The sequence below is a fragment of the Hylobates moloch genome, unplaced genomic scaffold (genome assembly GCF_009828535.3).
Source record: "Hylobates moloch isolate HMO894 unplaced genomic scaffold, HMol_V3 SCAFFOLD_1, whole genome shotgun sequence".
Taxonomy (NCBI): domain Eukaryota; kingdom Metazoa; phylum Chordata; class Mammalia; order Primates; family Hylobatidae; genus Hylobates; species Hylobates moloch.
In genome coordinates, this window is record NW_026652276.1 from 230924074 (window position 1) to 230946906 (window position 22833).

The 22833-nt window shown below is 42.1% G+C and overlaps 1 protein-coding gene across 3 annotated transcripts; it reads left to right on the forward strand.

The window, feature by feature from the left end:
- The first annotated feature begins 274 nt into the window (after positions 1-274).
- On the forward strand, positions 275-6925 carry GIMAP4 (GTPase, IMAP family member 4). Of its 3 annotated transcripts, none has more exons than XM_032762153.2 (3): positions 275-397; positions 2852-2965; positions 5103-6925. In XM_032762153.2, exons 2-3 carry the CDS (start codon positions 2866-2868, stop codon positions 6032-6034), a joined length of 1032 nt encoding a protein of 343 aa, XP_032618044.1. In that variant the 5' UTR covers positions 275-397; positions 2852-2865; the 3' UTR covers positions 6035-6925. The 3 variants fall into 3 exon arrangements, with proteins under 3 accessions (XP_032618044.1, XP_032618046.1, XP_032618047.1); XM_032762155.2 differs by having other exon boundaries at positions 2852-2923; XM_032762156.1 differs by lacking the exon at positions 275-397 and adding an exon at positions 3149-3312 and having other exon boundaries at positions 2849-2923.
- The last annotated feature ends 15908 nt before the right edge of the window (positions 6926-22833 follow it).

Here is a 22833-nt window from a genome sequence, read left to right on the forward strand (position 1 = left end):
CCAAGCTGAATATTCCTTCTTTCCTTCTGGGGAAAATGCCTGGTGCAAGTTTTTCTGCCTGACTTCGCCTTTTAGAATTCTGACAATGGAGTAGCTATTTAACTTTAAATAAATTGAAACAAAATAAAATTTAAAATTCGGAACTGCAATCACACTCGTCATAGTTCAAGTGCTCAGTAGCCACATGTGGCTAAGGGTCGCCATCTTGGACAGCACAGAACAACCCCATCCCTGCAGAAAGTTCTATTAGAGCTGCTGATGATCAGGTGGGCAGGTCCCTTGCACAAGTAAATCTGGACAGCTCCTCCCCTCACTTCCTCTCTTTTCCTCTTTCTCAACGTCCTGGCTTAGTATTGTGTGCAAAATCAGAGAGGGGTGCAAGATCCTGATTTTCCAGGTAAGGGAATAGGGGTGTGCGTGGTGGGGGTCGGGACAAATATGCGATTTTGGTGAGGAGGGACCTGTATTTTAAATCGTCTGGTAAACATGTTTTCAGACGATATTCTCGTTGGTTCCTGTTTCCTGTCTTTGCTAATTTTAGGTTGTAATCTGTTTTGAAGGCTGAGCCCTACAAATTAATGCCTCTTTCAGGGGTTGCTGCTCAGAGGATACTTGTTTTACAAATAAATGTTTCCTTTCGCTGGTTGTGGAATTTATATAGAAACTTTGATTCTTCCAGGGATAAAGTTGGGTGAGCGGACAGAATTAGCTCTTGGGGAGCTGGTGGGAAGAAGAACGTTGGGATGTGTAAGGGGCACAGCGCCATATGCGGCCCCACAAAGACTGTACCCAGGTCAGGATTGGAGGCTCTGCAGTCTGAGGTCTTGTTACAGGGTTAACTGTGTGCTCGGAGCTGCACGTTAGGGAAACTGCCTCCTCAGGGACAGTCCTGGGTTTACTGGGCGTTGAGCTCCCTTTTAGCGGGTGGGAGGAGGGAGATGCCACCTGGTGTGACTCTCTACAGTTCAAGAGAAGCTGGGTTCTGATGGGTGCTTGTTCCTTAGGCACAGAGAGGAGAACTCAGCACCTGAGGTCAGCACCTACAGAAGCACAGTCTCCTGGCTTTGCCTCTGAGTTAGAAACAGCAGAGCAGCATTAAAGAGCCCACGTGCTAGAAGGACGATATGAAGAAACACCCAGAGAATGTCACAAAAACCCAGAACGTCACAGTATTGTTTTCTTGTTGCTGGTGTCCTATCCTCTCTCCTAACACCGGCCACCAAAGCCAATTTTTAAAAATTCTATGATTTCTCTTGTTTACAAGAAGCTGTTTCCTATACCCTATTCTTGAAGGATAAAGAAATAGTCATTCTTTCAAAAGAAATGTCTGGCTTTTCACAGTGTTTCATATTTGTTGGCTTCCTATGAGGTGACTCTGTCTTTAACAACTACCATTTTCTGCCTGTTTTGGTCAAAGTCCGCTCCAATAAGAGTTCTTCAAATATCTTTCTCCACTGCAAAATGTTTGTAGGTAGCAATGAAATACAACATTTAAAATTAATACCATGTTTCTATAATACTACATATTAATTAATAAAGGAATGGATTGTCATTTTCACAGATCAGATGTGGGCTGGACATAATGATCAATCAAAGGCAAGAAGCAGGGAGATTATCCATTTATTTATTTAACAAACAATGATTGATAACCATTCTTTGCCCAGTATTGTGATTGTCCCCAGGGAATAGAGAAATACAAGACATATGTGGTTCTCCCATCACAAAGCTTGTAGTATAAGAGGAGACAGTAAAAAAATCAAACAACTAACTTCCTAAAGTAATACATATTCTGTAAGAACCCTCTGGAGTTCAGTGGATCATAACAGAGGGTGTTGCTGCTAGACAGTGGTGTTGGGGAAGACTCTCTGGAGAGCCAAGGTCTGTGGGTTGAGCAGGAACAAGCTGGGCACTAGGTTGGAGGGTGAGTGCTCCAGAGAGAAGGAATGATAACTGCAAAGGCCTTGAAGGTGGAAGGAGCCTAGAAGATTTCCAGGACATTGAAGGTAGTGTGGCTCACACATAGGAGAGAGGAGAGAGCTGATCACGCAGGGCCTACGGACCATTCTGAGGACTTCAGTTGGTTTGAAACCAATAGTAAGCCACTAGGAAATTTAAACAAGAAAAAATATCAAATTTTAGTTTTAAAATAACATCTGATTTTAGAGTAGAAAAGGGATTGAAGGGGAGATGATCAATTAGAAGCCTGTTAAGTTGCATACAATTGACAGTGGGTTGTATTAGCACAAAGATGGAGAGAAATGGGTAATTTTGAGTTTTTTGGAAGTAGAATCAATAGGATTTGGTGATGGGCTAATGAGAGAGAGAGGATAAAAGAGTTGTAGATGACCTCAAGGTTCTGCAGGAGCCACGGGGCTAGATGTTGGTGCCATCTGCTGAGAGGGGAGCCAGGAAGGCAGACAGGTTGTGGAGGTCAGGGCTTAATTTTGGCCAGGTTCTGTTTGGGATGCCCACGAAATAGCTAAATGGAGTGAGATACAAAAGTTTGGAACTTTTTTAAGCTGAGTGAGATATAAAAGTTTGGAACTCTGAGGAGGGTGTAGGATACAGACCTCATATAAAGGCATCCAAGCCACAAATCTCTAGATAGAGGGGGGAAGGGGCCAGAACCAGTGTGAGGAAGCACTGGAAGCATTTATGTTTGTGTAAAGAAAAAGGAACAATCTGAAAATGAAACTGAAAATGGAGGGTTGAGGAGACTTTTGGGAAATGGAGCAGGAGAAATCAGTGTAGCAAGCTCATGGCAAAAAGAAAGTTGTTGACTACAGGCAGTCAGGGATTCTAGTTGCTTTCATTTCCCTAAAATGACATGGTTATGTTTCTCGATCTACAGGAGTTCAAGTGACAATGGCAGCCCAGTACGGCAGTGTGAGCTTCAACCCCAGCACACCAGGGGCCAGTTATGGTGAGAGGGCGTTCAGTGCTCCCCAGACCAGGCTGCAGGGAGGTTAGCAAGTGGGGGTGGGGGATATGGGGGGGAATAGGGGTGGGGGTTCTCCTGCCTTGCCACCCAGTCCCCATTTGAGCAGGAGAAAAAGATTTCTGACCTCCTTTCTCATTTTCTCCTCATTTGACCCGCTCTTTCATCTTTCTTGACCCTCTGCACTTTCTGCCCATGGTGTGGCTGTAGCAGCTAAGCAGAAGAGAGATTAAATATCCTCTGACTGACCCAGGGCTCGGCACAGTTTCTTACCTCCTGCTTCCCGCAACATGGACACACCAGAACAGCTGGTTGTAGCCTCTCTGATTGTTTTTCTGCCCCTTTCTTCAGCCTGGAGGAGAACTGGGAATGAGGTATGCGGGAGTAATTGATCCCTCACCCTGGCACCTAATTTCCCAGCTCCTGGTGGTCTCACTATAACCAACAAATTAAACTCGCTGGCTCATTCAGTGTATCACATGATCCTACATTTTCTTCCTTATCCATAGAAATTGACTATATCAGTTGAGATTTTGCTGGTTTAATAAACTATCCCAAAGTTTCATAGCTTAAAACATCAGCCATTTAGTTGGTTCTTAATTCCGTGGGTTCACTGGGCCGTTCTTGGGTCTGGACCAGCTTGGCTCATCTCAGGCACTCGCTCAGGCACCTGGGGTGAACTAGTGCCTGGTATGCAGCTGAGTGGTCTTGGATAGCCTTATGGACATGTCTGGTAGTTAGCAGGCTCTCAGACAGCAAGGGTAATAGGGATAACTGGGCCTTGTTTTGTCATCAAGAAGGCTAGTACAGGCTTCCTTTTAAGGCAGTTGCAGGAGGAGCAGAAAGAAAAGGCAAGCCACAGTGCATAAGCACTTTTGGAGTCTCTGCTTGCACCAGGCTTTCTACTGTCCTACTGTCCAGAGCAAGTCATAAGGCCCACCCAGTTTCAACAGTTGAAGAGACAGATAGCATCTTGATGGGAGGAACTGCAAATCTACATCCCAGAGGCATGCATCCAGGGATGGGAATAGATTGTGGCTACATTTACAATCTCCTCTATGGATTGCCACCCATACGCTGTCAACACTGACTAACTGTTACAGTGTTGGAGCTGGCCTTTGGTGCTTTGTCATTTTGCCTCCCATGATTCTCCTACTTCCTTCCCTAAGGCCAAAAAATGCCCTCAGGATATCCTTAGGACAGAGCCTCCCGCTGTGATGCTAACTAAAAATGTGAACGCCAGCCCACGTTTTTCCTTAGATAATCTTAGCCTTCCTGTATCCAGTGTTCTCAGTCATATCACTTTCAGAAATATGCTTCTTTCATCCCAGAATTCTGGTTATCAAACGTGGGAAGCTGTATTTTAAGAATAATGATGAGTTGTATAACCCACTTCCCTGGCTTCTTAATGGGAAGAAGAAATGCTTCATTTTGAATATAAATTGGGAAAATAAATCTCCACTACAGATACGCTAAAGTCAAATCTTGGGTTACCCCCTGTACGACCTTATTTAGAAAGAAACAGCTGGCTGGGTGCAGTGGCTCATGCCCATAATCCCAGCACTTTGGGAGGCTGAGGCAGGTGGATCATCTGAGATCAGCAGTTTGAGACCAGCCTGACCAACACGGCAAAACCCCGTCTCTACTAAAAATACAAAAATTATCCGGGCGTGGTGGTGCATGCCTGTAATCTCAGCTACTTGGGAGGTTGAGGCAGAAGAATCACTTGAACCCGGGAGGCAGAGGTTGTAGTGAGCTGAGATCATGCCACTGCACTTCAGCCTGGGCAACAAGAGTGAAACTCTGTCTCAAAAAGAAAAAAAGAAAAAAGAAAGAAACAAACAGATATTATTGGCAGCTCATAGTTCTCTTCTGAAATCATTTTATTTCTTCCTCTGGGCTACATAGCTACAAAAGATCAGACTAAGAAGCTCAAAGGAATCCTAAAAAGCAAGACTGAAGATAGGAGATTAAGGGAAGGGCCAGTTGCCCAAGTACTGCAAAATGAGCATCAGGCCCATAGGACTCTCTGAGTGCAGCAGTAACATCAGGAGAAGCCCCCACAGCCAGTAACAGAGGAGGGCACTGGGGGTGAGGACTCTGCAGGGGAATCTATTAGAGGTAGATTCTAACAGCATGGCTTTTTTATTTCTTGATGTCCCAGGGCCTGGAAGGCAAGAGCTCAGAAATTCCCAATTGAGAATTGTGTTAGTGGGTAAAACTGGAGTAGGAAAAAGTGCAACAGGAAACAGCATCCTTGGCCAGAAAATGTTTCATTCTGGCATTGCAGCAAAATCCATTACCAAGAAGTGTGAGAAACGCAGCAGCTCATGGAAGGAAACAGAACTTGTCGTGGTTGACACACCAGGCATTTTCGACACCGAGGTGCCCAGTGCTGACACGTCCAAGGAGATTACTCGCTGCATTCTTCTGACCTCCCCAGGGCCTCATGCTCTGCTTCTGGTGGTTCCACTGGGCCGTTACACTGAGGAAGAGCACAAGGCCACAGAGAAGATCCTGAAAATGTTTGGAGAGAGGGCTAGAAGATTCATGATTCTCATATTCACCAGGAAAGATGACTTAGATGACATCAATTTGCATGACTACTTAAGGGAAGCTCCAGGAGACATTCAAGACTTGATGGGCATTTTTGGTGACCGCTATTGTGCGTTCAACAACAGGGCAACAGGCGCTGAGCAGGAGGCCCAGAGGGCACAGTTGCTGGTCCTGATCCAGCGCGTGGTGAGGGAGAACGAGGGAGGCTGCTACACTAATAGGATGTACCAACGGGCCGAGGAGGAGATCCAGAAGCAAACACAAGCAATGCAAGAACGCTACAGAGTGGAGCTGGAGAGAGAGAAAGCACGGATAAGAGAGGAGTATGAAGAGAAAATCAGAAAGCTGGAAGATAAAGTGGAGCAGGGAAAGAGAAAGGTGCAAATGGAGAAGAAACTAGCAGAACAGGAGGCTCTCTATACTGTAAGGCAGCAACAGGCAAGAATGCAAGTGGAGAGTCAGGATGGGATACTTGAATTAATCAAGACAGCATTAGAGATTGCTTCCTTTATTTTCTCACGTCTGTTCGCGGAAGATTAAACTTAATGAAAATCTGCCTGTATTTTCTGCAGATTCTCTGGCAACCTTGCCCCATGCTTACTTATTTAGCATAGTCAGAGTGCTCTAGTTTCTGTCTCTCAGGCACTCATAACTAAGGACCACCACTAGCCATTGGTAGATGTTTGATTGACTTAACGAGAGAGGGACAAATTTTCAATTTGTGAAACTCCAAAGCAGAAAGTATTGGTGCTTGCTACCTTGTGAATTCTTCCTTAGACTTACAGAGAAAATGTATGCAAGAGACCAAAGAAGATGGCTCCAAGCTATATCATGTTACCTCTAATAAAATCTTTTCTTCTAGATTCTTTCTATGTTAGCAGATAACCTCCCCTTGTAGCTTCCACTCACTTATTCTTGCTTTCAGAGTCACATTGATCATCTTACCCATGTGGTTTGTTAGAAAGAAAGATCAATTCTTTGTTTGCAGTAGGTAATCTTGGAGACGATTGTAGAATTATTTCTAGATGAGTGTCAATTTATTTAATTCCATTGTCATATAAGGAGTCAAATTGTTTCTTATCATTTGCTCATTAAAGAACAGAGACCTGTCTGGAAAATCAATCTCTACAAATTCAACTAAATAATGATCCCCAAATGCTGAAAGAGTGAAAGACAGCAATTCAATAGATAATAGAGCAATGTTTAGTATATTCAGCTGTATCTGTAGAAACTCTTTGACCAACCTCAATTTAACCAATTTGATGAATACCCAGTTCTCTTCTTTTCTGGAGAAAGATAGTTGCAACCTCACCTCCCTCACTCAACACTTTGAATACTTATTGTTTGGCACATCATCCACACACTTCTGCCCCCACTGCATTGAATTTTTTGCTTATTGTGTTTATAATAAAACTTTTCAATTATCTCATATTTGTGCAGAATTGGAACCTGTTTTGTCTTGGAAAATACTACTGCTACTTCTAATAATACAGGGATGAATTTCACTTTATGGTAAAAGTTCAAGATGATTTTGGAGCTAGACTTTTTCTACCCTCATGACATCCCCCCTTCCCCCTTTTCCTAGAAGATTTGAGCCACAATCTCAACCCATTTATCAGCCAAAGACCACAACTTCCTTGGATCTTCATTATGTGCTGATGGAAATTATGTGTAACCAAGGTTTCTGAGACCTGTGTAGTTTTGTTGGTGTAAAAATTCCCTTTAATATAGAGATAGCAATAGTTGAAGTTCCTATCCCTTTTCTATTTTTCTACTGGGCTCTCCTCACCTAATAATTTCTAGAAATCCTGAAAGCATGTTTTCATGTTCTACCAGTATGTCCTAGAGGTCACATGTGACTTATGCCAACTTTCCATGTTCTGCCATCTTGAAATTGGCTTCTCCACGCTGTAAATCATTTTGTCCAAAATAGGATATACATTTCTTCCTTATTTCCCCAAAGCACAAATAAGTTTAGACTGTACATTTAACAAAAGTTAGCAAAGGCTCAAAGATAAGAGAAGCACCACACAATGAAATGTGTGATTCCTTTAGAAATAATCACTCAGAGTAAGACAGCTTTTGCCTCTCACCTATTGTATTACAACTGTCTGTAAGCAAATATTTGAACAAAAAGCCACACATACCTCCCAAGAGAAAGTACATTCAGGTTTAATAGGAAAAAATCTCTAACTGCAGTGGTTATTATCAGTGTAACACACACTCAATTATTCTTACCCTTGCATTCAGGTTAATGCTGCAGATGAGGCAAAGAAAAAGGTTCTGACTTAAGAAGCAGTGAGCAGATGAGAAGCCCAAGTGAAAAACTCTAAGAAGAGTGTTGCCTGTTTGCCTCCCAGGAGAGAAGGCAGACAGAAGGTCCTTGGCAAATTCTATGCATTGTGATTAATACAAGAGGAGAGTGAGACATGTTTCCTTCTCTCAAGAATTTTGAGGGTTCATACCTACTCACGCACTCATTAACACTCATTGACTCCTTGTATCTCATGGTCGGTTCTAGAGCAGACACTGAGAATCTAGAGATGAGTAAAAGAAGTTCCGTTTGAGATTGGGTTCGTTCATCTCAGCATAATGCTTTCGAGAGTCATCTGAGTTGCCTGTTCTTTTTTTTTTCTGAGTAGTATTTTATCATATGGATGTTCCATAGTTTGCCTTTCTTTACTTGTTCTTGTGCACCTAATTGATTTATCTTGTTTGATTACATTGGCAAATACCTCCATGATAATGTTGAGCAGTGGTGGAGATGACAAGCACGCTTGCCTTATTCTTGGCAATGCCTCCAATGTTTCCCAATTAAACAAGTAAGGTGCTGGGTTACAGTAGTATCACTGCTCTGCTTTTCCTGTTCTTAAGATGGAAAGCTCAGATATTTGATTTTAGAACTCTCTTCTTTACTAACATAAGTCTGTAAAGCTATAAAATTTCTCTCTGTTTATGTTTGTCCATATTTTTATTTGGAGAGGTGGTAGAAGAAAATATTATTTCAGTTATGAAAGCTTTTGTGGGAAAAATGGGGAAAAGACTGGATATTTAAATGTTTGCACAACATGAAAGATCTTCCACTGAGGCACCCATTTTGAATGAAACACTTTGAGTCCACTATCAACTCAGCTGGTAGCTACTTGCCTTGTCCCCAGCCACTGAGAGGACAAGGCAAAAGAGAACAGCAAGGAATTCCCCTGCATGGGTCCTTTCTGGCTGCCTCACTGTCAGGGCTCTGAAGAGATGGATTGTGAGCACAGCTTCAACAATACAACCACATTGCAAAAGGTTAAGAGTCTTTAGTAATTATATACCCTGGGGAATGTTTTGTTTCAAAATGTTTCCAAATTTATGAGAGGTGTTGTAAATTCAGGACAAAATATGAATTCATGGTATAGATGTTTTAAAATCATTTACACTTGTCAAGTAAGAATTCTAGCTAGATATTTGACACAAATTCCTTGTAAGCAGTCTCATTTTCATGTTTCATGACCCAGGATTAGTGGACCATGCTCTGTTCCATTTTTGGAACCCAACATGATTTTGCCCTGATTGCTCCCAGAAAGGATTTCATCTTCCTCCACTTATACAGAATATTTGATCAGGAAAGTTGAAGCATATGTAGGTATAGGTAGGATGTATTTTCAAATCCAGGAATTTAGAGGCTGGCCCACCACTTGGAGGGCTGGGAATGCAGAGGTCTTGGAAGCTTGCTGATGCACGGAGCTTGGTGTTTTCGAGGCACTCATTTGCTGTGACATGCAGCTAGGTCTGCTCATTGTCTCTCTGTTGTTGCTGCCAGAGAATGGTCCTTCTTCCTTGTCCACCATCCAAATCTCATGTGAATGTCTCACCTTGATTTATTCTCACTTGGACCATACAGTATAAGAGGTGATGAGAAATATCATTCTAGGCTCCTCCATGGTTCAGAAAAAACGGATGATGTTGGAGGCCGAAAGACTGAGGGTTGTGATCAATTCCATATACCACTGGGGCTATATGATTAGGCAGCAAACTGTTTCTCATAAAAGCAGAATGTTGGCAGACTGATAAACTGCATCTTCCATCCAGAAGGGATATTGAGGGCAGTCACGCCCCAAGTGCGATGTTGCTTGTGATTAGGTATATCTGAAGCTTGTTAGTAATCACATGAACCTGTGATCAATTAAGCAGCTGACCAATAGTTACCTCTTGCTCCCTAGCCATTCTACTCAATAAATATGTAGGGCAGTAGAAGCTCAGGGGCTGCTTTTGCTCACTAGAAGGAGGGAGCGCTATTCTTCTTCCCCAGTTCCCCTTCCTTTAAAACAGTTTCTTTCGTCTTAAGCTTTCATTTCTATGTTTGTCCCTTCATTCAGTCTTGCAATGATGGTCTCAAGTAGTAACAGTAGTAACTGTCATAGTGACAGTCTCAAGTAATAAGCGTAGCAGTCAGCCAAAAGTGGCACCCAAACAGGGACAAACAGAGACAAAAAGAGACCTGAAGGGACTTGAAGAGGCCTGCAGGGACAAATAGAGATAAATAGGGATAAATAGAGATAAATAGAAATAGAGACAATTAGGGACAAATAGAGACAAATAGAGATAGGTAGGGAAAGACAGACTTGCAAGAACTTGCAGGAACTAACAGGGACTATAGGGACTGAGAGGGACAGATAGGGATAGATAAAGGCTAGCAAAACTTGCTGGGACAGATAGGGACAGTTGGGTCCTAAAGGCACTTGAATGAGGAAGGTCTGCTGGAACAGAAAAAACTAAAGCCCAGAAAGAATTAAAACCAACCAGACGAATGAGAAACCCCGTTACAAGTCTGCCCGTAGCAACGTAAGGTCAGGGCTCTAAAAAGGTACTGGTCAGAGCCCTAGAGGTACAAAGAATGGGAAGTTTTTGAATCAGGGTAACATGGGGAAGAATTTGGCTATTTCTTTGCTCTTTTGTTTGGAGTTTGGTACATACTATCTTTTTGTTATTTCAGAGTTTGAGGGAATTTTTTACCCCACCTACAGCACCTATCAAAAGTAGTGAACAGGAGAGGGAGAATGGAAATTGGCTTGTACCATCTTCTTTTGTGGCTACAGAAAGGCTAACTTTAGCTTTGGCTTTCTGGGATTGTAAACCTGCATTGGCACCTGTGAGATGTGCAGAGGACTTGGGAGGTTTTCTTGGAGCTTGTCGGGATGTGGGAACTGAGCTTCACTGCTCTGCAGTATTGACTCAGGCAATGGCTAACTTGGTAGCTGACACATCTGAAAGAAGCCAAGGGTCAAGCCCTAATGTGGGAAAGTGTTATAAGTGTAGAAAAATTGGACGTTTCAAAAAAGAACAGTGCCAGACCTCTGGGCAAAAGGGATCTTGTAACACAGTTCCCCTCTTAACAGAAAAAATGCCAGGACTTGGCCCTCGTTGCAATAAAGGGAATCATTGGGCTAATCAATGCCACTCAAAGTTTCCTCAAAATGGCAGCCGCCTGTCGGGAAGCGAGAAGGGGGCCTGAATCTGGGCACCTCAAAAAATGAGGGCATTCCCCGTCCAGGCCACAGCTCCATTTCAGGGATGGGTTTCCAGAGGCACATTGATTCCCTCTCCCCAGGAACACCTGGAAGCGCAGGATTAGATGGCCCAGTTAGAGAACAGGTTACGTTAATTGGAAGAAACAAACTCTCTAAGATTCCCATTGGCATTTGGGGACCTTTGCCAACAGGATACACGGGATTAATTTTGGGCAAAAGCTGTCTTAACTTACAGGCCCAGGAGTTGTTGATTTGGATTGTGAAGGAGAAATTCAAGTAATGGTAATGTCACAAGATCTTTGGGTTTTTGAACCGGGAGAATATATTGCTCAACTGTTGCTTATTCCCTGTAAATTTTACCCTCTCTAGGTAAGAAGAAGCAAGGAGGTCAGGGATTTGGAAGTGCAACTGGGAGAGAGACTTACCTATCACAACCCATGGCATCTAATAGACCCACCCGTACAGTGCAAATCAAAGGAAAGAAGTTTTCTGGGCTTATGGATATAGGAGCTGTGATGTGTCAGTGTGTCAGTAATATCTAAAAATAATTGGCCCCTATCTCAGCCCCTAAAACTGTCTTCTACATCCCTAGTGGGAGTAGGAGCAGCTCAAAGTGTTCAACAGAGTGCTGAGATTCTGTCCTGTCTCGGACCAGATGGGCGGTCCTGTTTTGTGTCTCAAGGTTTAAAGGAGTCTTTTGTCCTGCCCGCTGAACCCACTGGGGGTGGAGGGCAGGAGAGGGAGGATGAGAATTGGCCTGTACTACCCTTTTCCATAGTAGAAACACCTGTACTATCTTCTGAAGCAGAAATAGAGACCCTAATAGTTAGGCAGGAATATCATTACCCCTATTCAGCCTGAAGAAGTTACAGAAGACAGATTTTCATCCCTCTGCAACTCTTAGGATTAAGGGTCCTCTTGGAAAGGGGGAGATATGTCAGAGGCATTCAAACCAGGGCCGTTTAACTTGTTTCTGGGACTTCAACAAGCTGTTCATTCTCATGCTACTCCTTTTCATGTTTCTCATGTTCACCCTCACACATGGCTCCCTGGTCTGCTCTCTTTGGGTGGTGATGGAACGAGAGACTGGAGAAGGATAAGCCTCGATTTGCTTTCTGTGTGCCTTCTGTTAATCAGAAAGAGCCTGCCTCTCATTATCAATGGAAAGTTTTACCCTGTGGTAATTAACCAAAGAGGCAGAAGCTGAGTTACAGCTTGTGGAGCAGATGTTTCAGCAACGGTATGCCTCCCGGCTATAGCCACAAAAGCTTTTTGCCTCTGCTTTGCTAGATTTACTAATGTGGGGACGAGGGTATGCTTGTGTTTTCAGAGCAAATGAACAAACCATGTGGGTGCCCTCAAAGTGTGTACGACCATGGAACAGGAGACTGGAGGGACCCATGGATCCCAGCCACAGGCCTGGTTCACCCAGTGTGAGCCATGAGCCAGTTGAATCTGAATGTGAAGACGAACAAACCACCAACTGGCAATTGAAGGCTGCACATTTTGCAATTGCCTTATTCAATTAATTCAAAAACAAAAAGGGAGAAATGTTGGAGGCCAAAAGATTGAGGGTCGTGGTCAATTCAGCATACCACTGGAGGCTATATGAGTAGGCAGCAAACGGTTTCTCAAATGCAGAATGTTGGCGGACCAACAAACTGCGTCTTCTACCCAGAAGGGATACTGAGGGCAGTGACGCCCAAGTGCAATGTTTCTTGTGATTAGGTACATTTGAAGCCTGTTAGTAATAATGTGAACCTGTGATCAATTAAGCAGCTGACCAATCGTTACCTTCTGCTCCCTGGTCATTCTACCCAATAAATACGAAGGGTGGTAGAAGCTCAGGGACTGCCTTTGCTCACTAGAAGCAGGTAGCCCTTTTCTTTTTCCCCAGTTCCCCTTTCTTTAAAACAGTTTCTTTTGTCTTAAGTTTTCATTTCTACGTTCGTCCCTTCATTCAGTCTTGTAATGATGGTCTCAAGTAGTAACAGTAGTAACTGTCATAGTGACAGTCTCAAGTAATAACCATGGCAGTCAGCCACAAGATGATTCAGCACAGTTGAAGCATTCATAGAGCAGCATTCATCATCTATCTGACCTTTTTATGGGAAATGTTTCCTAGTCCATTCAAGACACTTAAGCTCATTGATGCTGGGTATACCCAGGACAGAGTAGTTTTGATCTTGTATTTTGACTGCTTGCTGTGACTCCTACAGTTACGGCTGATGAATAACACTTCCTTGTTCACCATTGGATTCCAATATCCTGGAGTGTGTGAAGCACTCATTAAATATTTTTCACCCATTTGGCAGTGGCACATCCCCCTTGCCCCTGGAGAATGGTAAAACTTGGCTCAAGCTGCATTTCCACAGCACACAGAATCCAAACTCCCTCCTGCAGGGAGCTTTCTGCACTCACTTCCTCATCCTTCCCCTACTTCCTCCTGCATGTGCCACTGTCCTCTGTCTTACTCCATTTCGTGCACTTGAAGTTCATTCACTTGAAGTTCAGTTTTCTGCCTAGTTTCCACCATCATAACAGTGATCAGCATTATGCAAGCTTCAGCAGCTTTCCTAGAGATTTTGAGTTACAGGGGAAGGTACCGAAGACAGCGTTGGGCATTTCTATACCGACCTCACTCTCCTCCCTCTGGCTTGGAAAGAGAAACTGTTTATCCCTCTACACCCAGGAGGAAGCAACTCTGGAGTTGCTTAATAAATTGTCGTCTTCTCAGGAATGCAGATGACTGATCAATTCCAGGATGTTAGAGAGCCTGACACCCACTGGACCACTTCCTACTATTGTTTTAACTTTCCAAAAACAGGAAGCAGACTATTCTTTCCCCTTTGCCCTGTGGTGATGAGACATGACCTTCATTTTTGCTTTCTCTTTCCACTCTACAGTCACCAATGAAGGTCTCCTTCTGGCAGCTCTGCCTGGGTCAGATTCTGTTGGTTTTCTCTCCTGGGGCTGTCACTCTGGGGTTGTCAGGTGGCCCAGGATGGGGAATACCTCCCTTCTGTTCCAGTAGGAGGATTAAGACAGTTACTTTGAGCTCTGGTCCCAGCTCTGGTCTCTACTCCATCTTTATTAGAAAGTCATATCCTTCTGGTAAAAAGATGGTATTTTGCCTGACTTGACTGAGTTCTTTGTGTGTTCTATGTCCTTCAGAATCCTGCAGGGGAGAAGGGCCTTTGGCACCCTGTCATTTACTAGTAATGTTGGAAATAGGGGAAATGCCTTGAACATTAGGTGTTAGGAATGCCAATTCCCAGGTTCCACTCTACACCTACTTCCTCAGAAAGTTCTTATTTTAACAAGCTTAAATGCATGCTAATGCTTGAGGTTTTTCGAGAATGCAATATTTGCTTCATAGGCATATAGAACAATCAGCTTCCAACATTCAAAAATATTAATAGATTTTTTTTCAGCCATGTTAGCCTGAGTACTTTCTTCAGAATGGATTGTCTGCATTTTATCATTTCTCCAATTTCCATGTCAAGGCCCAGGTTTCCAGGTTACTAAACAATAACATTTTATACAGAAGTCTAGGTAATAAGATATGGAAATCCACATCCTCTTCTAGGGGAAAAGAGCCAGAGAGGAATGCAGAAAAATAAAGAAGTCAAATGTGTATCCTGAGTTTTGTCTCTCCAGATGTTGGCTCAGGGAATAGATTTATTAGATACCAGAGTTCTACTCATCCCTTGAACCTTGGTCTGGGGAGTACTTTCAGAGTAACAGTCTTTCTAATGTGGCTGTGGCCACGTGTAGTTCCTCATTTTGAGGATCTAAACACCTTTACTTTTTGTCTGGTTTTCATCACTCTATGTTGCTTTCCAATATTTTATTCTTTTTTAAAAATTATACTCTAAGTTCTGGATACTTCTGCAGAACATAAAGGTTTGTTACACAGGTATGCACGTGCCATGGTGGTTTGCTACACCCATCAACCTGTCATCTACATTGGGTATTTCTCCTGATGCTGTCCCTCCCCAGCCCCCCACCCCACAACAGACCCTGGTGTGTGATGTTCCCCTCCCTGTGTCCATGTGTTCTTATTGTTCAACTCTCACTTATGAGTGAGAACATGCAGTGTTTGGTTTTCTGTTCCTGTGTTAGTTTGCTGAGAATGATGGTTTCCAGCTTCATCCTTGTCCCTGCAAAGGACATGAGCTCATCCTTTTTTATGGCTGCATAGTATTCCATGGTATGTATGTGCCACATTTTCTTTATCCAGTCTATCACTGATAGGCATTTCGGTTGGTTCCAAGTCATTGCAATAGTGAATAGTGCTGCAATAAACATATGTGTGCATGTATCTTTATAGTAGAATGATATATAACCCTTTGGGTATATACCCAGTAATGGGATTGCTGGGTCAAATGGTATTTCTGGTTCTAGATCCTTGAGGAATTGCCACACTATCTTCCACAATGGTTGAACTAATTTATACTCCCACTCTTGGGTATACACCCAAAGGATTATATATCATTCTACTACAAAAATGAAAATGTGTTACTATTTCTACACTTTTACACTGTTGGTGGGAGTATAAATTAGTTCAACCATTGTGGAAGACAGTGTGGCAATTCCTCAAAGATCTAGAACTAGAATTACCATTTGACCCAGCCATCCCGTTACTGGGTATATACCCAAAGGATTATAAATTATTCTACCATAAATACACATGCACACATATGTTTATTGTGGCACTATTCACAGTAGCAAAGACTTGGAACCAACCCAAATGTCCATCAGTGATAGACTGGATTAAGAAAATGTGGCCCATATATACCATGGAATACTATGCAGCCATAAAAAAGGATGAGTTCATGTCCTTTGTAGGGACATGGATGAAGCTGGAAACTGTCATTCTCAGCAAAGGACAGAAAACCGAACACCGCATGTTCTCACTCATAGGTGGGAATTGAACAATGAGAACACATGGACACAGGGCAGGGAACATCACACACCAAGGCCTGTTGTGGGGTGTGGGGGGCAGAGGGATAGCATTAGGAGAAATACCTAATGTAAATGATGAGTTGATGGGTGCAGCAAAACAACATGGCACATGTATACCTATGTATCAAACCTGCATGTTGTGTACATGTACCCTAGAACTTAAAGTATACTAATAAAAAATATATATATATTTTTAAAGTGTTCCTATTTCTCCACATCCTCTCCAGCATCTGTTGTTTGCTGACTTTTTAATGATGGCCATTCTAAGTAGTATGAGATGGTATCTCATTGTGGATTTGATTTGCATTTCTCTAATGAGCAATGATGATGAGCTTTTTTCATGTTTTTTGGCTGCACAAATGTCTTCTTTTGATAAGTGTCTGTGGATGTTGTTTGCCCACTTTTGGATGGGGTTGCTTGTCTTTTTTATCATAAATTTGTTTAAGTTCCTTGTAGATTTGGATATTAGCCCTTTGTCAGATGGATAGATGGCAAAAATTTTCTCCCATTCTGTAGGTTGCCTGTTCACTCTGATGATAGTTTCTTTTGCTGTGCAGAAGCTCTTTAGTTTAATTAGACCCCATTTGTCAATTTTGGCTTTTGTTGCCATTGCTTTTGGTGTTTTAGTCATGAAGTCTTTGCCCATGCCTGTGTCTTGAATGGTATTGCCGAGGTTTTCTTCTAGGGTTTTTATGGTTTTAGGTTTTATGTTTAAATCTTTAATCTATCTTGAGTTAGTTTTTATATAAGGTGTAAGGAAGCCATCCAGTTTCTGTTTTTTGCATATGGCTAGCCAGTTTTCCCAACACCATTTATTAAATAGGGAATCCTTTTCCCATTGCTTGTTTTTGTCAGGTTTGTCAAAGATCAGATGGTTGTAGCTGGGTGGCATTATTTCTGAGGCCTCTGTTCTATTGCATTGGTCTATATATCTGTTTTGTTATCAGTATCATGCACTTTTAGTTACTGTAGCCTGTAGTATAGTTTGAAGTCAGGTAGCATGATGCTCCAGCTTTGTTCTTTTTGCTTAGGGTGTCTTGGCTATGTGGGCTCTTTTTTGGTTCCATAAGAAATTTAAAGTAGTTTTTTCTAATTCTGTGAATAAAGACAATGGTAGCTTAATGGGGATAGCATTGAATCTATAAATTACTTTAGGCAATATGGCCATTTTCATGATGTTGATTCTTTCTATCCATGAGTGTGGTAAGTTTTTCCATTTGTTTGTGTCTTCTCTTATTTCCTTGAGCAGTGGTTTGTAGTTCTCCTTGAAGAGGTCCTTCACATCCCTTGTAAGTTGTACTCCTAGGTATTTTTTTCTCTCTGTAGCAATTGTGAATGGGACTTCACTCATTATTTGGCTCTCTTTTTGTCTATTATTGGTGTATAGGAATGCTTGTGATTTTTGTACTTTGATTTTGTAACCTGAGACTTTGCTAAAGTTGCTTATCAGCTTAAGGAGCTTTTGGGCCGAGAGTGGGGTTTTCTAAATATACAATCATGTCATCTGCATACAGAGACAATTTGACTTCCTCTCTTCCTATTTTTGAATACTCTTTATTTCTTTCTCTTGCCTGATTGCCCTGGCCAGAACTTCCAATACTATGTTGAATAGGAGTGGTGAGAGAGGGCATGTTTGTCTTGTGCTGGTTTTCAAAGGGAATGCTTCCAGCTTCTGCCTATTCAGTATGATATTGGCAGTGGGTTTGTCATAAGTAGCTCTTATTATTTTGAGATACATTCCATCAGTACCAAGTTTATTGACAGTTTTTAGCATGAAGGGATACGGAATTCTATCTAAGGCCTTTCCTGCATCTATTGAGATAATCATGTGGTTTTTGTCATTGGTTCTGTTTATGTGATGGATTATATTTATTGATTTGCACATGTTGAACCAGCCTTGAGTCCCAGGGATGAAGCCAACTTGATGGTGGTGGATAAGCTTTTTGATGTGCTGCTGGATTCGGTTTGCCAGTATTTTATTGAGGATTTTCACATCGATGTTCATCAGGGATATTGGACTGAAAGTTTCTTTTTTTTCTTGTGTCTCTGCCAGGTTTTGGTATTAGGATGATACTGGCCTTATAAAATGAGTTAGGAAGGAGTCCCACTTTTTCTATTGTTTGGAATAGTTTGAGAAGTAATGATATCAGCTCTTCTTTGTACCTCTGGTGGAATTCAGCTGTGAATCTGCCTGGTCCAGGGCTATTTTTGGTTGGTAGGCTATTAATTACTGCCTCAGTTTCAGAACTTGTTATTGGTCTATTCAGGGATTCGACTTCTTCCTAGTTTAGTCTTGGAGGGTGTATGTCTCCAGGAATTTATCCATTTCTTCTAGATTTTCTAGTTATTTGCATAGAGGTGTTTATAGCATTCTCTGCTGGTAGTTTGTATTTCTGTGGGATCAGTGGTAATATCCCCTTTATCATTTTTTATTGTGTCTATTTCATTCTTCTCTCTTTTCTCCTTTATTAATTTGGCTATCAGTATATCTATTTTGTTAATCTTTTTTTTTTTTTTTTTTTTTAAAAACAGCTCCTGGATTCATTGATTTTTTGAAGGGTTTTTTCATGTCTCTACCTCCTTCAGTTCTGGTCTGATCTTATTTCTTGTCTTGTGCTAGCTTTTGAATTTGCTTGCTTTTGCTTTTCTAGTCCTTTTAATTGTGATATCATGGTGTCAATTTTAGATATTTCCCTTTTTTTCCTGTGGGCATTTAGTGCTATAAATTTTCCTCTAAACACTGCTTTAGCTGTGTCCCAGAGATTCTGATACATTGTGTCTTTGTTCTCATTGGTTTCAAAGAACTTTATTATTTCTGCCTTAATTTCATTATTTACCCAGTAGTCATTCAGGAGCAGGTTGTTCACTTTCTATGTACTTGTGCAATTTTGAGTGAGTTTCTGAATCTTGAGTTCTAATTTTATTGCACTGTGGTCTAAGAAACTGTTACTATTTCCCTTCTTTTGCATTTGCTGAGGAGTGTTTTACTTCCAATTATGTGGTCAGTTTTAGAATGAGTGCAATGTGGTGCTGAGAAGAATGTATATTCTGTTAATTTGGGGTGGAGAGTTCTTTAGATGTCTACTGGGTCTGCTTTGTCCAGAGCTAAGTTCAAGTCCTGAATATTATTGTTAATTATCTATCATGTCAATCTGTCTAATACTGACAGTGAGGTGTTAATGTCTACCACTACTATTGTGTGGGAGTCTAAGTCTCTTCATAGGTCTCTAAGAACTTTATGAAACTTGGGTGCTCCTGTATTGGGTGCATATATATTTAGGATATATTGGGTGCATATATATTTAGGATAGTTAGCTCTTCTTGTTGCATTGATCTCTTTACCATTATATAATAATATATAAGAATGTACAAGATTTGGTTGTGAGATTGTCAAAAGACATCACCTTAATAGGTGAGATTGAGGGAGTTCCCAACAAAGTGCAGAGCAATTTCACCCAAGCTGTGCATGGCCCATGCTACTAGTTATGTGCTTACCATCCATTTTCCCTTTCCTCCTTACTAACAAAACTACAAAATAGACATCTTTAAGAAGCAGGAAATATGAAACAATACCCATATCAAAGACAATTATCAGAAAGGAAACAGACCTGCACAAATGTCCATCATGTCAGAGAAGCATCTAAAGTAATAGTGATAAATATGAAAAAGAACCCTCATGAAAAGATAATCATAATGTGTTTAAGAATGTAGAGTTTCTGGTGGAGCCAAGATGGCCGAACAGGAACAGCTCTGGTCTACAGCTCCCAGCCTGAGCAACACAGAAGACGGGTGATTTCTGCATTTCCGTTTGAGGTACCGGGTTCATCTCACTAGGGAGTGCCAAACAGTGGGTGCAGGACAGTTGGTGCAGTGCACTGTGCACGAGCCGAAGCAGGGCAAGGCATTGCCTCACTCGGGAAGCACAAGGAGTCGGGGAGTTCCTTTTCCTAGTCAAAGAAAGGGGTAACAGACGGCACCTGGAAAATCGAGTCAGTCTCACCCTAATACTGCACTTTTCCAACGGGCCTGGAAAACGGCACACCAGGAGATTGTGTCCCACACCTGGCTCAGAGGGTCCTATGCCCACGGAGTCTTGCTAATTGCTAGCACAGCAGTCTGGGATCAAACTGCAAGGTGGCAGCGAGGCTGGGGGAGGGGTGCCCGCCATTGCCCAGGCTTGCTTAGGTAAACAAAGCAGCCAGGAAGCTCGAACTGGGTGGAGCCCACCACAGCTCAAGAAGGCCTGCCTGCCTCTGTAGGCTCCATCTCTGGAGGCAGGGCACAGACAAACAAAAATTCAGCAGGAACCTCTGCAGACTTAAATGTCCCTGTCTGACTGACAGCTTTGAAGAGAGTAGTGGTTCTCCCAGCATGCAGCTGGAGATCTGAGAATGGACAGACTGCCTCCTAAAGTGGGTCCCTGACCCCCAAGCAGCCTAACTGGGAGGCACCCCCCAGTAGGGACAGACTGACACCTCACTCGGCCAGGTACTCCTCTGAGACAAAACTTCCAGAGGAACTATCAGACAGCTGAATTTGTGGTCTCATGAAAATCTGCTGTTCTGCAGCCACCGCTGCTGACAACCAGCCAAACAGGGTCTGGAGTGGACCTCTAGCAAACTCTAACAGACCTGCAGCTGAGGGTCCTGTCTGGTAGAAGGAAAACTAACAAACAGAAAGGACATCCACACCAAAAACCCATCTGTACATCACCATCATCAAAGACCAAAAGTAGATAAAACCATAAAGATGGGGAAAAAACAGAGCAGAAAAACTGGAAACTCTAAAAAGCAGAGCACCTCTCCTCCTCCAAAGGAATGCAGTTCCTCACCAGCAATGGAACAAAGCTGGGTGGAGAATGACTTTGACGAGTTGAGAGAAGAAGGCTTCAGATGATCAAACTACTCTGAGCTACGGGAGGAAATTCAAAGCAATAGCAAAGAAGTTAAAAACTTTGAAAAAAAATTAGATGAATGGATAACTAGAATAACCAATGGAGAGAAGGGCTTAAAGGAGCTGATGGAGCTGAAAGCCAAGTTTCGAGAACTACGTGAAGATTGCAGAAATCTCAGCAGCCGATGCGATCAACTGGAAGAAAGGGTATCAGTGATGGAAGATGAAATGAATGAAATGAAGCGAGAAGGAAAGTTTAGAGAAAAAAGAATAAAAAGAAATGAACAAAGCCTCCAAGAAATTTGGGACTATGTGAAAAGACCAAACCTACGTCTGATTGGTGTACCTGAAAATGATGGGGAGAACGGAACCAAGTTGGAAAACACTCTGCAAGATAATATCCAGGAGAACTTCCCCAATCTAGCAAGGCAGGCCAACATTCAGATTCAGGAAATACAGAGAATGCCACAAAGATACCCCTCGAGAAGAGCAACTCCAAGACACATAATTGTCAGATTCACCAAAGTTGAAATGAAGGAAAAAATGCTAAGGGCAGCCAGAGAGAAAGGTCAGGTTACCCACAAAGAGAAGCCCATCAGACTAACAGCTGATCTCTCGGCAGAAACTCTACAAGCCAGAAGAGAGTGGGGGCCAATATTCAACATTCTTAAAGAAAAGAATTTTCAACCCAGAATTTCATATCCAGACAAACTAAGCTTCATAAGTGAAGGAGAAATAAAATACTTTACAGACAAGCAAATGCTGAGAGATTTTGTCACCACCAGGCCTGCCCTAAAAGAGCTCCTGAAGGAAGCACTAAACATGGAAAGGAACAACTGGTACCAGCCACTGCAAAAACATGCCAAATTGTAAAGACCATTGAGGCTAGGAAGAAACTGCATCAACTAACGAGCAAAATAACCAACTAACATCATAATGACAGGATCAAATTCACACATAACAATATTAACTTTAAATGTAAATGGGTTAAATGCTCCAATTAAAAGACACAGACTGGCAAACTGGATAAGGAGTCAAGACCCATCAGTGTGCTGTATTCAGGAAACCCATCTCACGTGCAGAGACACACATAGGCTCAAAATAAAGGGATGGAGGAAGATCTACCAAGAAAATGGACAACAAAAAAAGGCAGGGTTTGCAATCCCAGTCTAGGATAAAACAGACTTTAAACCAACAAAGATCAAAAGAGACAAAGAAGGCCATTACATAATGGTAAAGGGATCAATTAAACAAGAAGAGCTAACTATCCTAAATATATATGTACCCAATGCAGGAGCACCCAGATTCATAAAGCAAGTCCTTAGTGACCTACAAAGAGACTTAGACTCCCACACAATAATAATAGGAGACTTTAACACCCCACTGTCAACATTAGACAGATCAAAGAGACAGAAAGTTAACAAGGATATCCAGGAACTGAACTCAGCTCTGCACCAAGCGGACCTAATAGACATCTACAGAAATCTCCACCACAAATCAACAGAATATACATTCTTTTCAGCACCACATCACACCTATTCCAAAACTGACCACATAGTTGGAAGTAAAGCACTCCTCAGCAAATGTACAAGAACAGAAATTATGACGAACTGTCTCTCAGACCACAGTGCAATCAAACAAGAACTCAGGATTAAGAAACTCATTCAAAATCGCTCAACTACATGGAAACAGAACAACCTGCCCCTGAATGACTACTGGGTACATAATGAAATGAAGGCAGAAATAAAGATGTTCTTTGAAACCAATGAGAACAAAGACACAACATACCAGAATCTCCGGGACACATTCATAGCAGTCTGTAGAGGGAAATTTATAGCACTAGATGCCCACAAGAGAAAGCAGGAAAGATCTAAAAGTGACACCCTAACATCACAATTAAAAGATCTAGAAAAGCAAGAGCAAACACATTCAAAAGCTAGCAGAAGGCAAGAAATAACTAAGATC

Excerpts from the sequence above, each read along its gene's own strand:
- GIMAP4 (XM_032762153.2), top strand. The coding sequence starts at position 2,866 with ATGGCAGCCCAGTACGGCAGTGTGAGCTTCAACCCCAGCACACCAGGG. Across the intron at positions 2,966-5,102 it reads CCAGACCAGGCTGCAGGGAG|GGCCTGGAAGGCAAGAGCTC; the intron begins GTTAGCAAGTGG and ends TTGATGTCCCAG.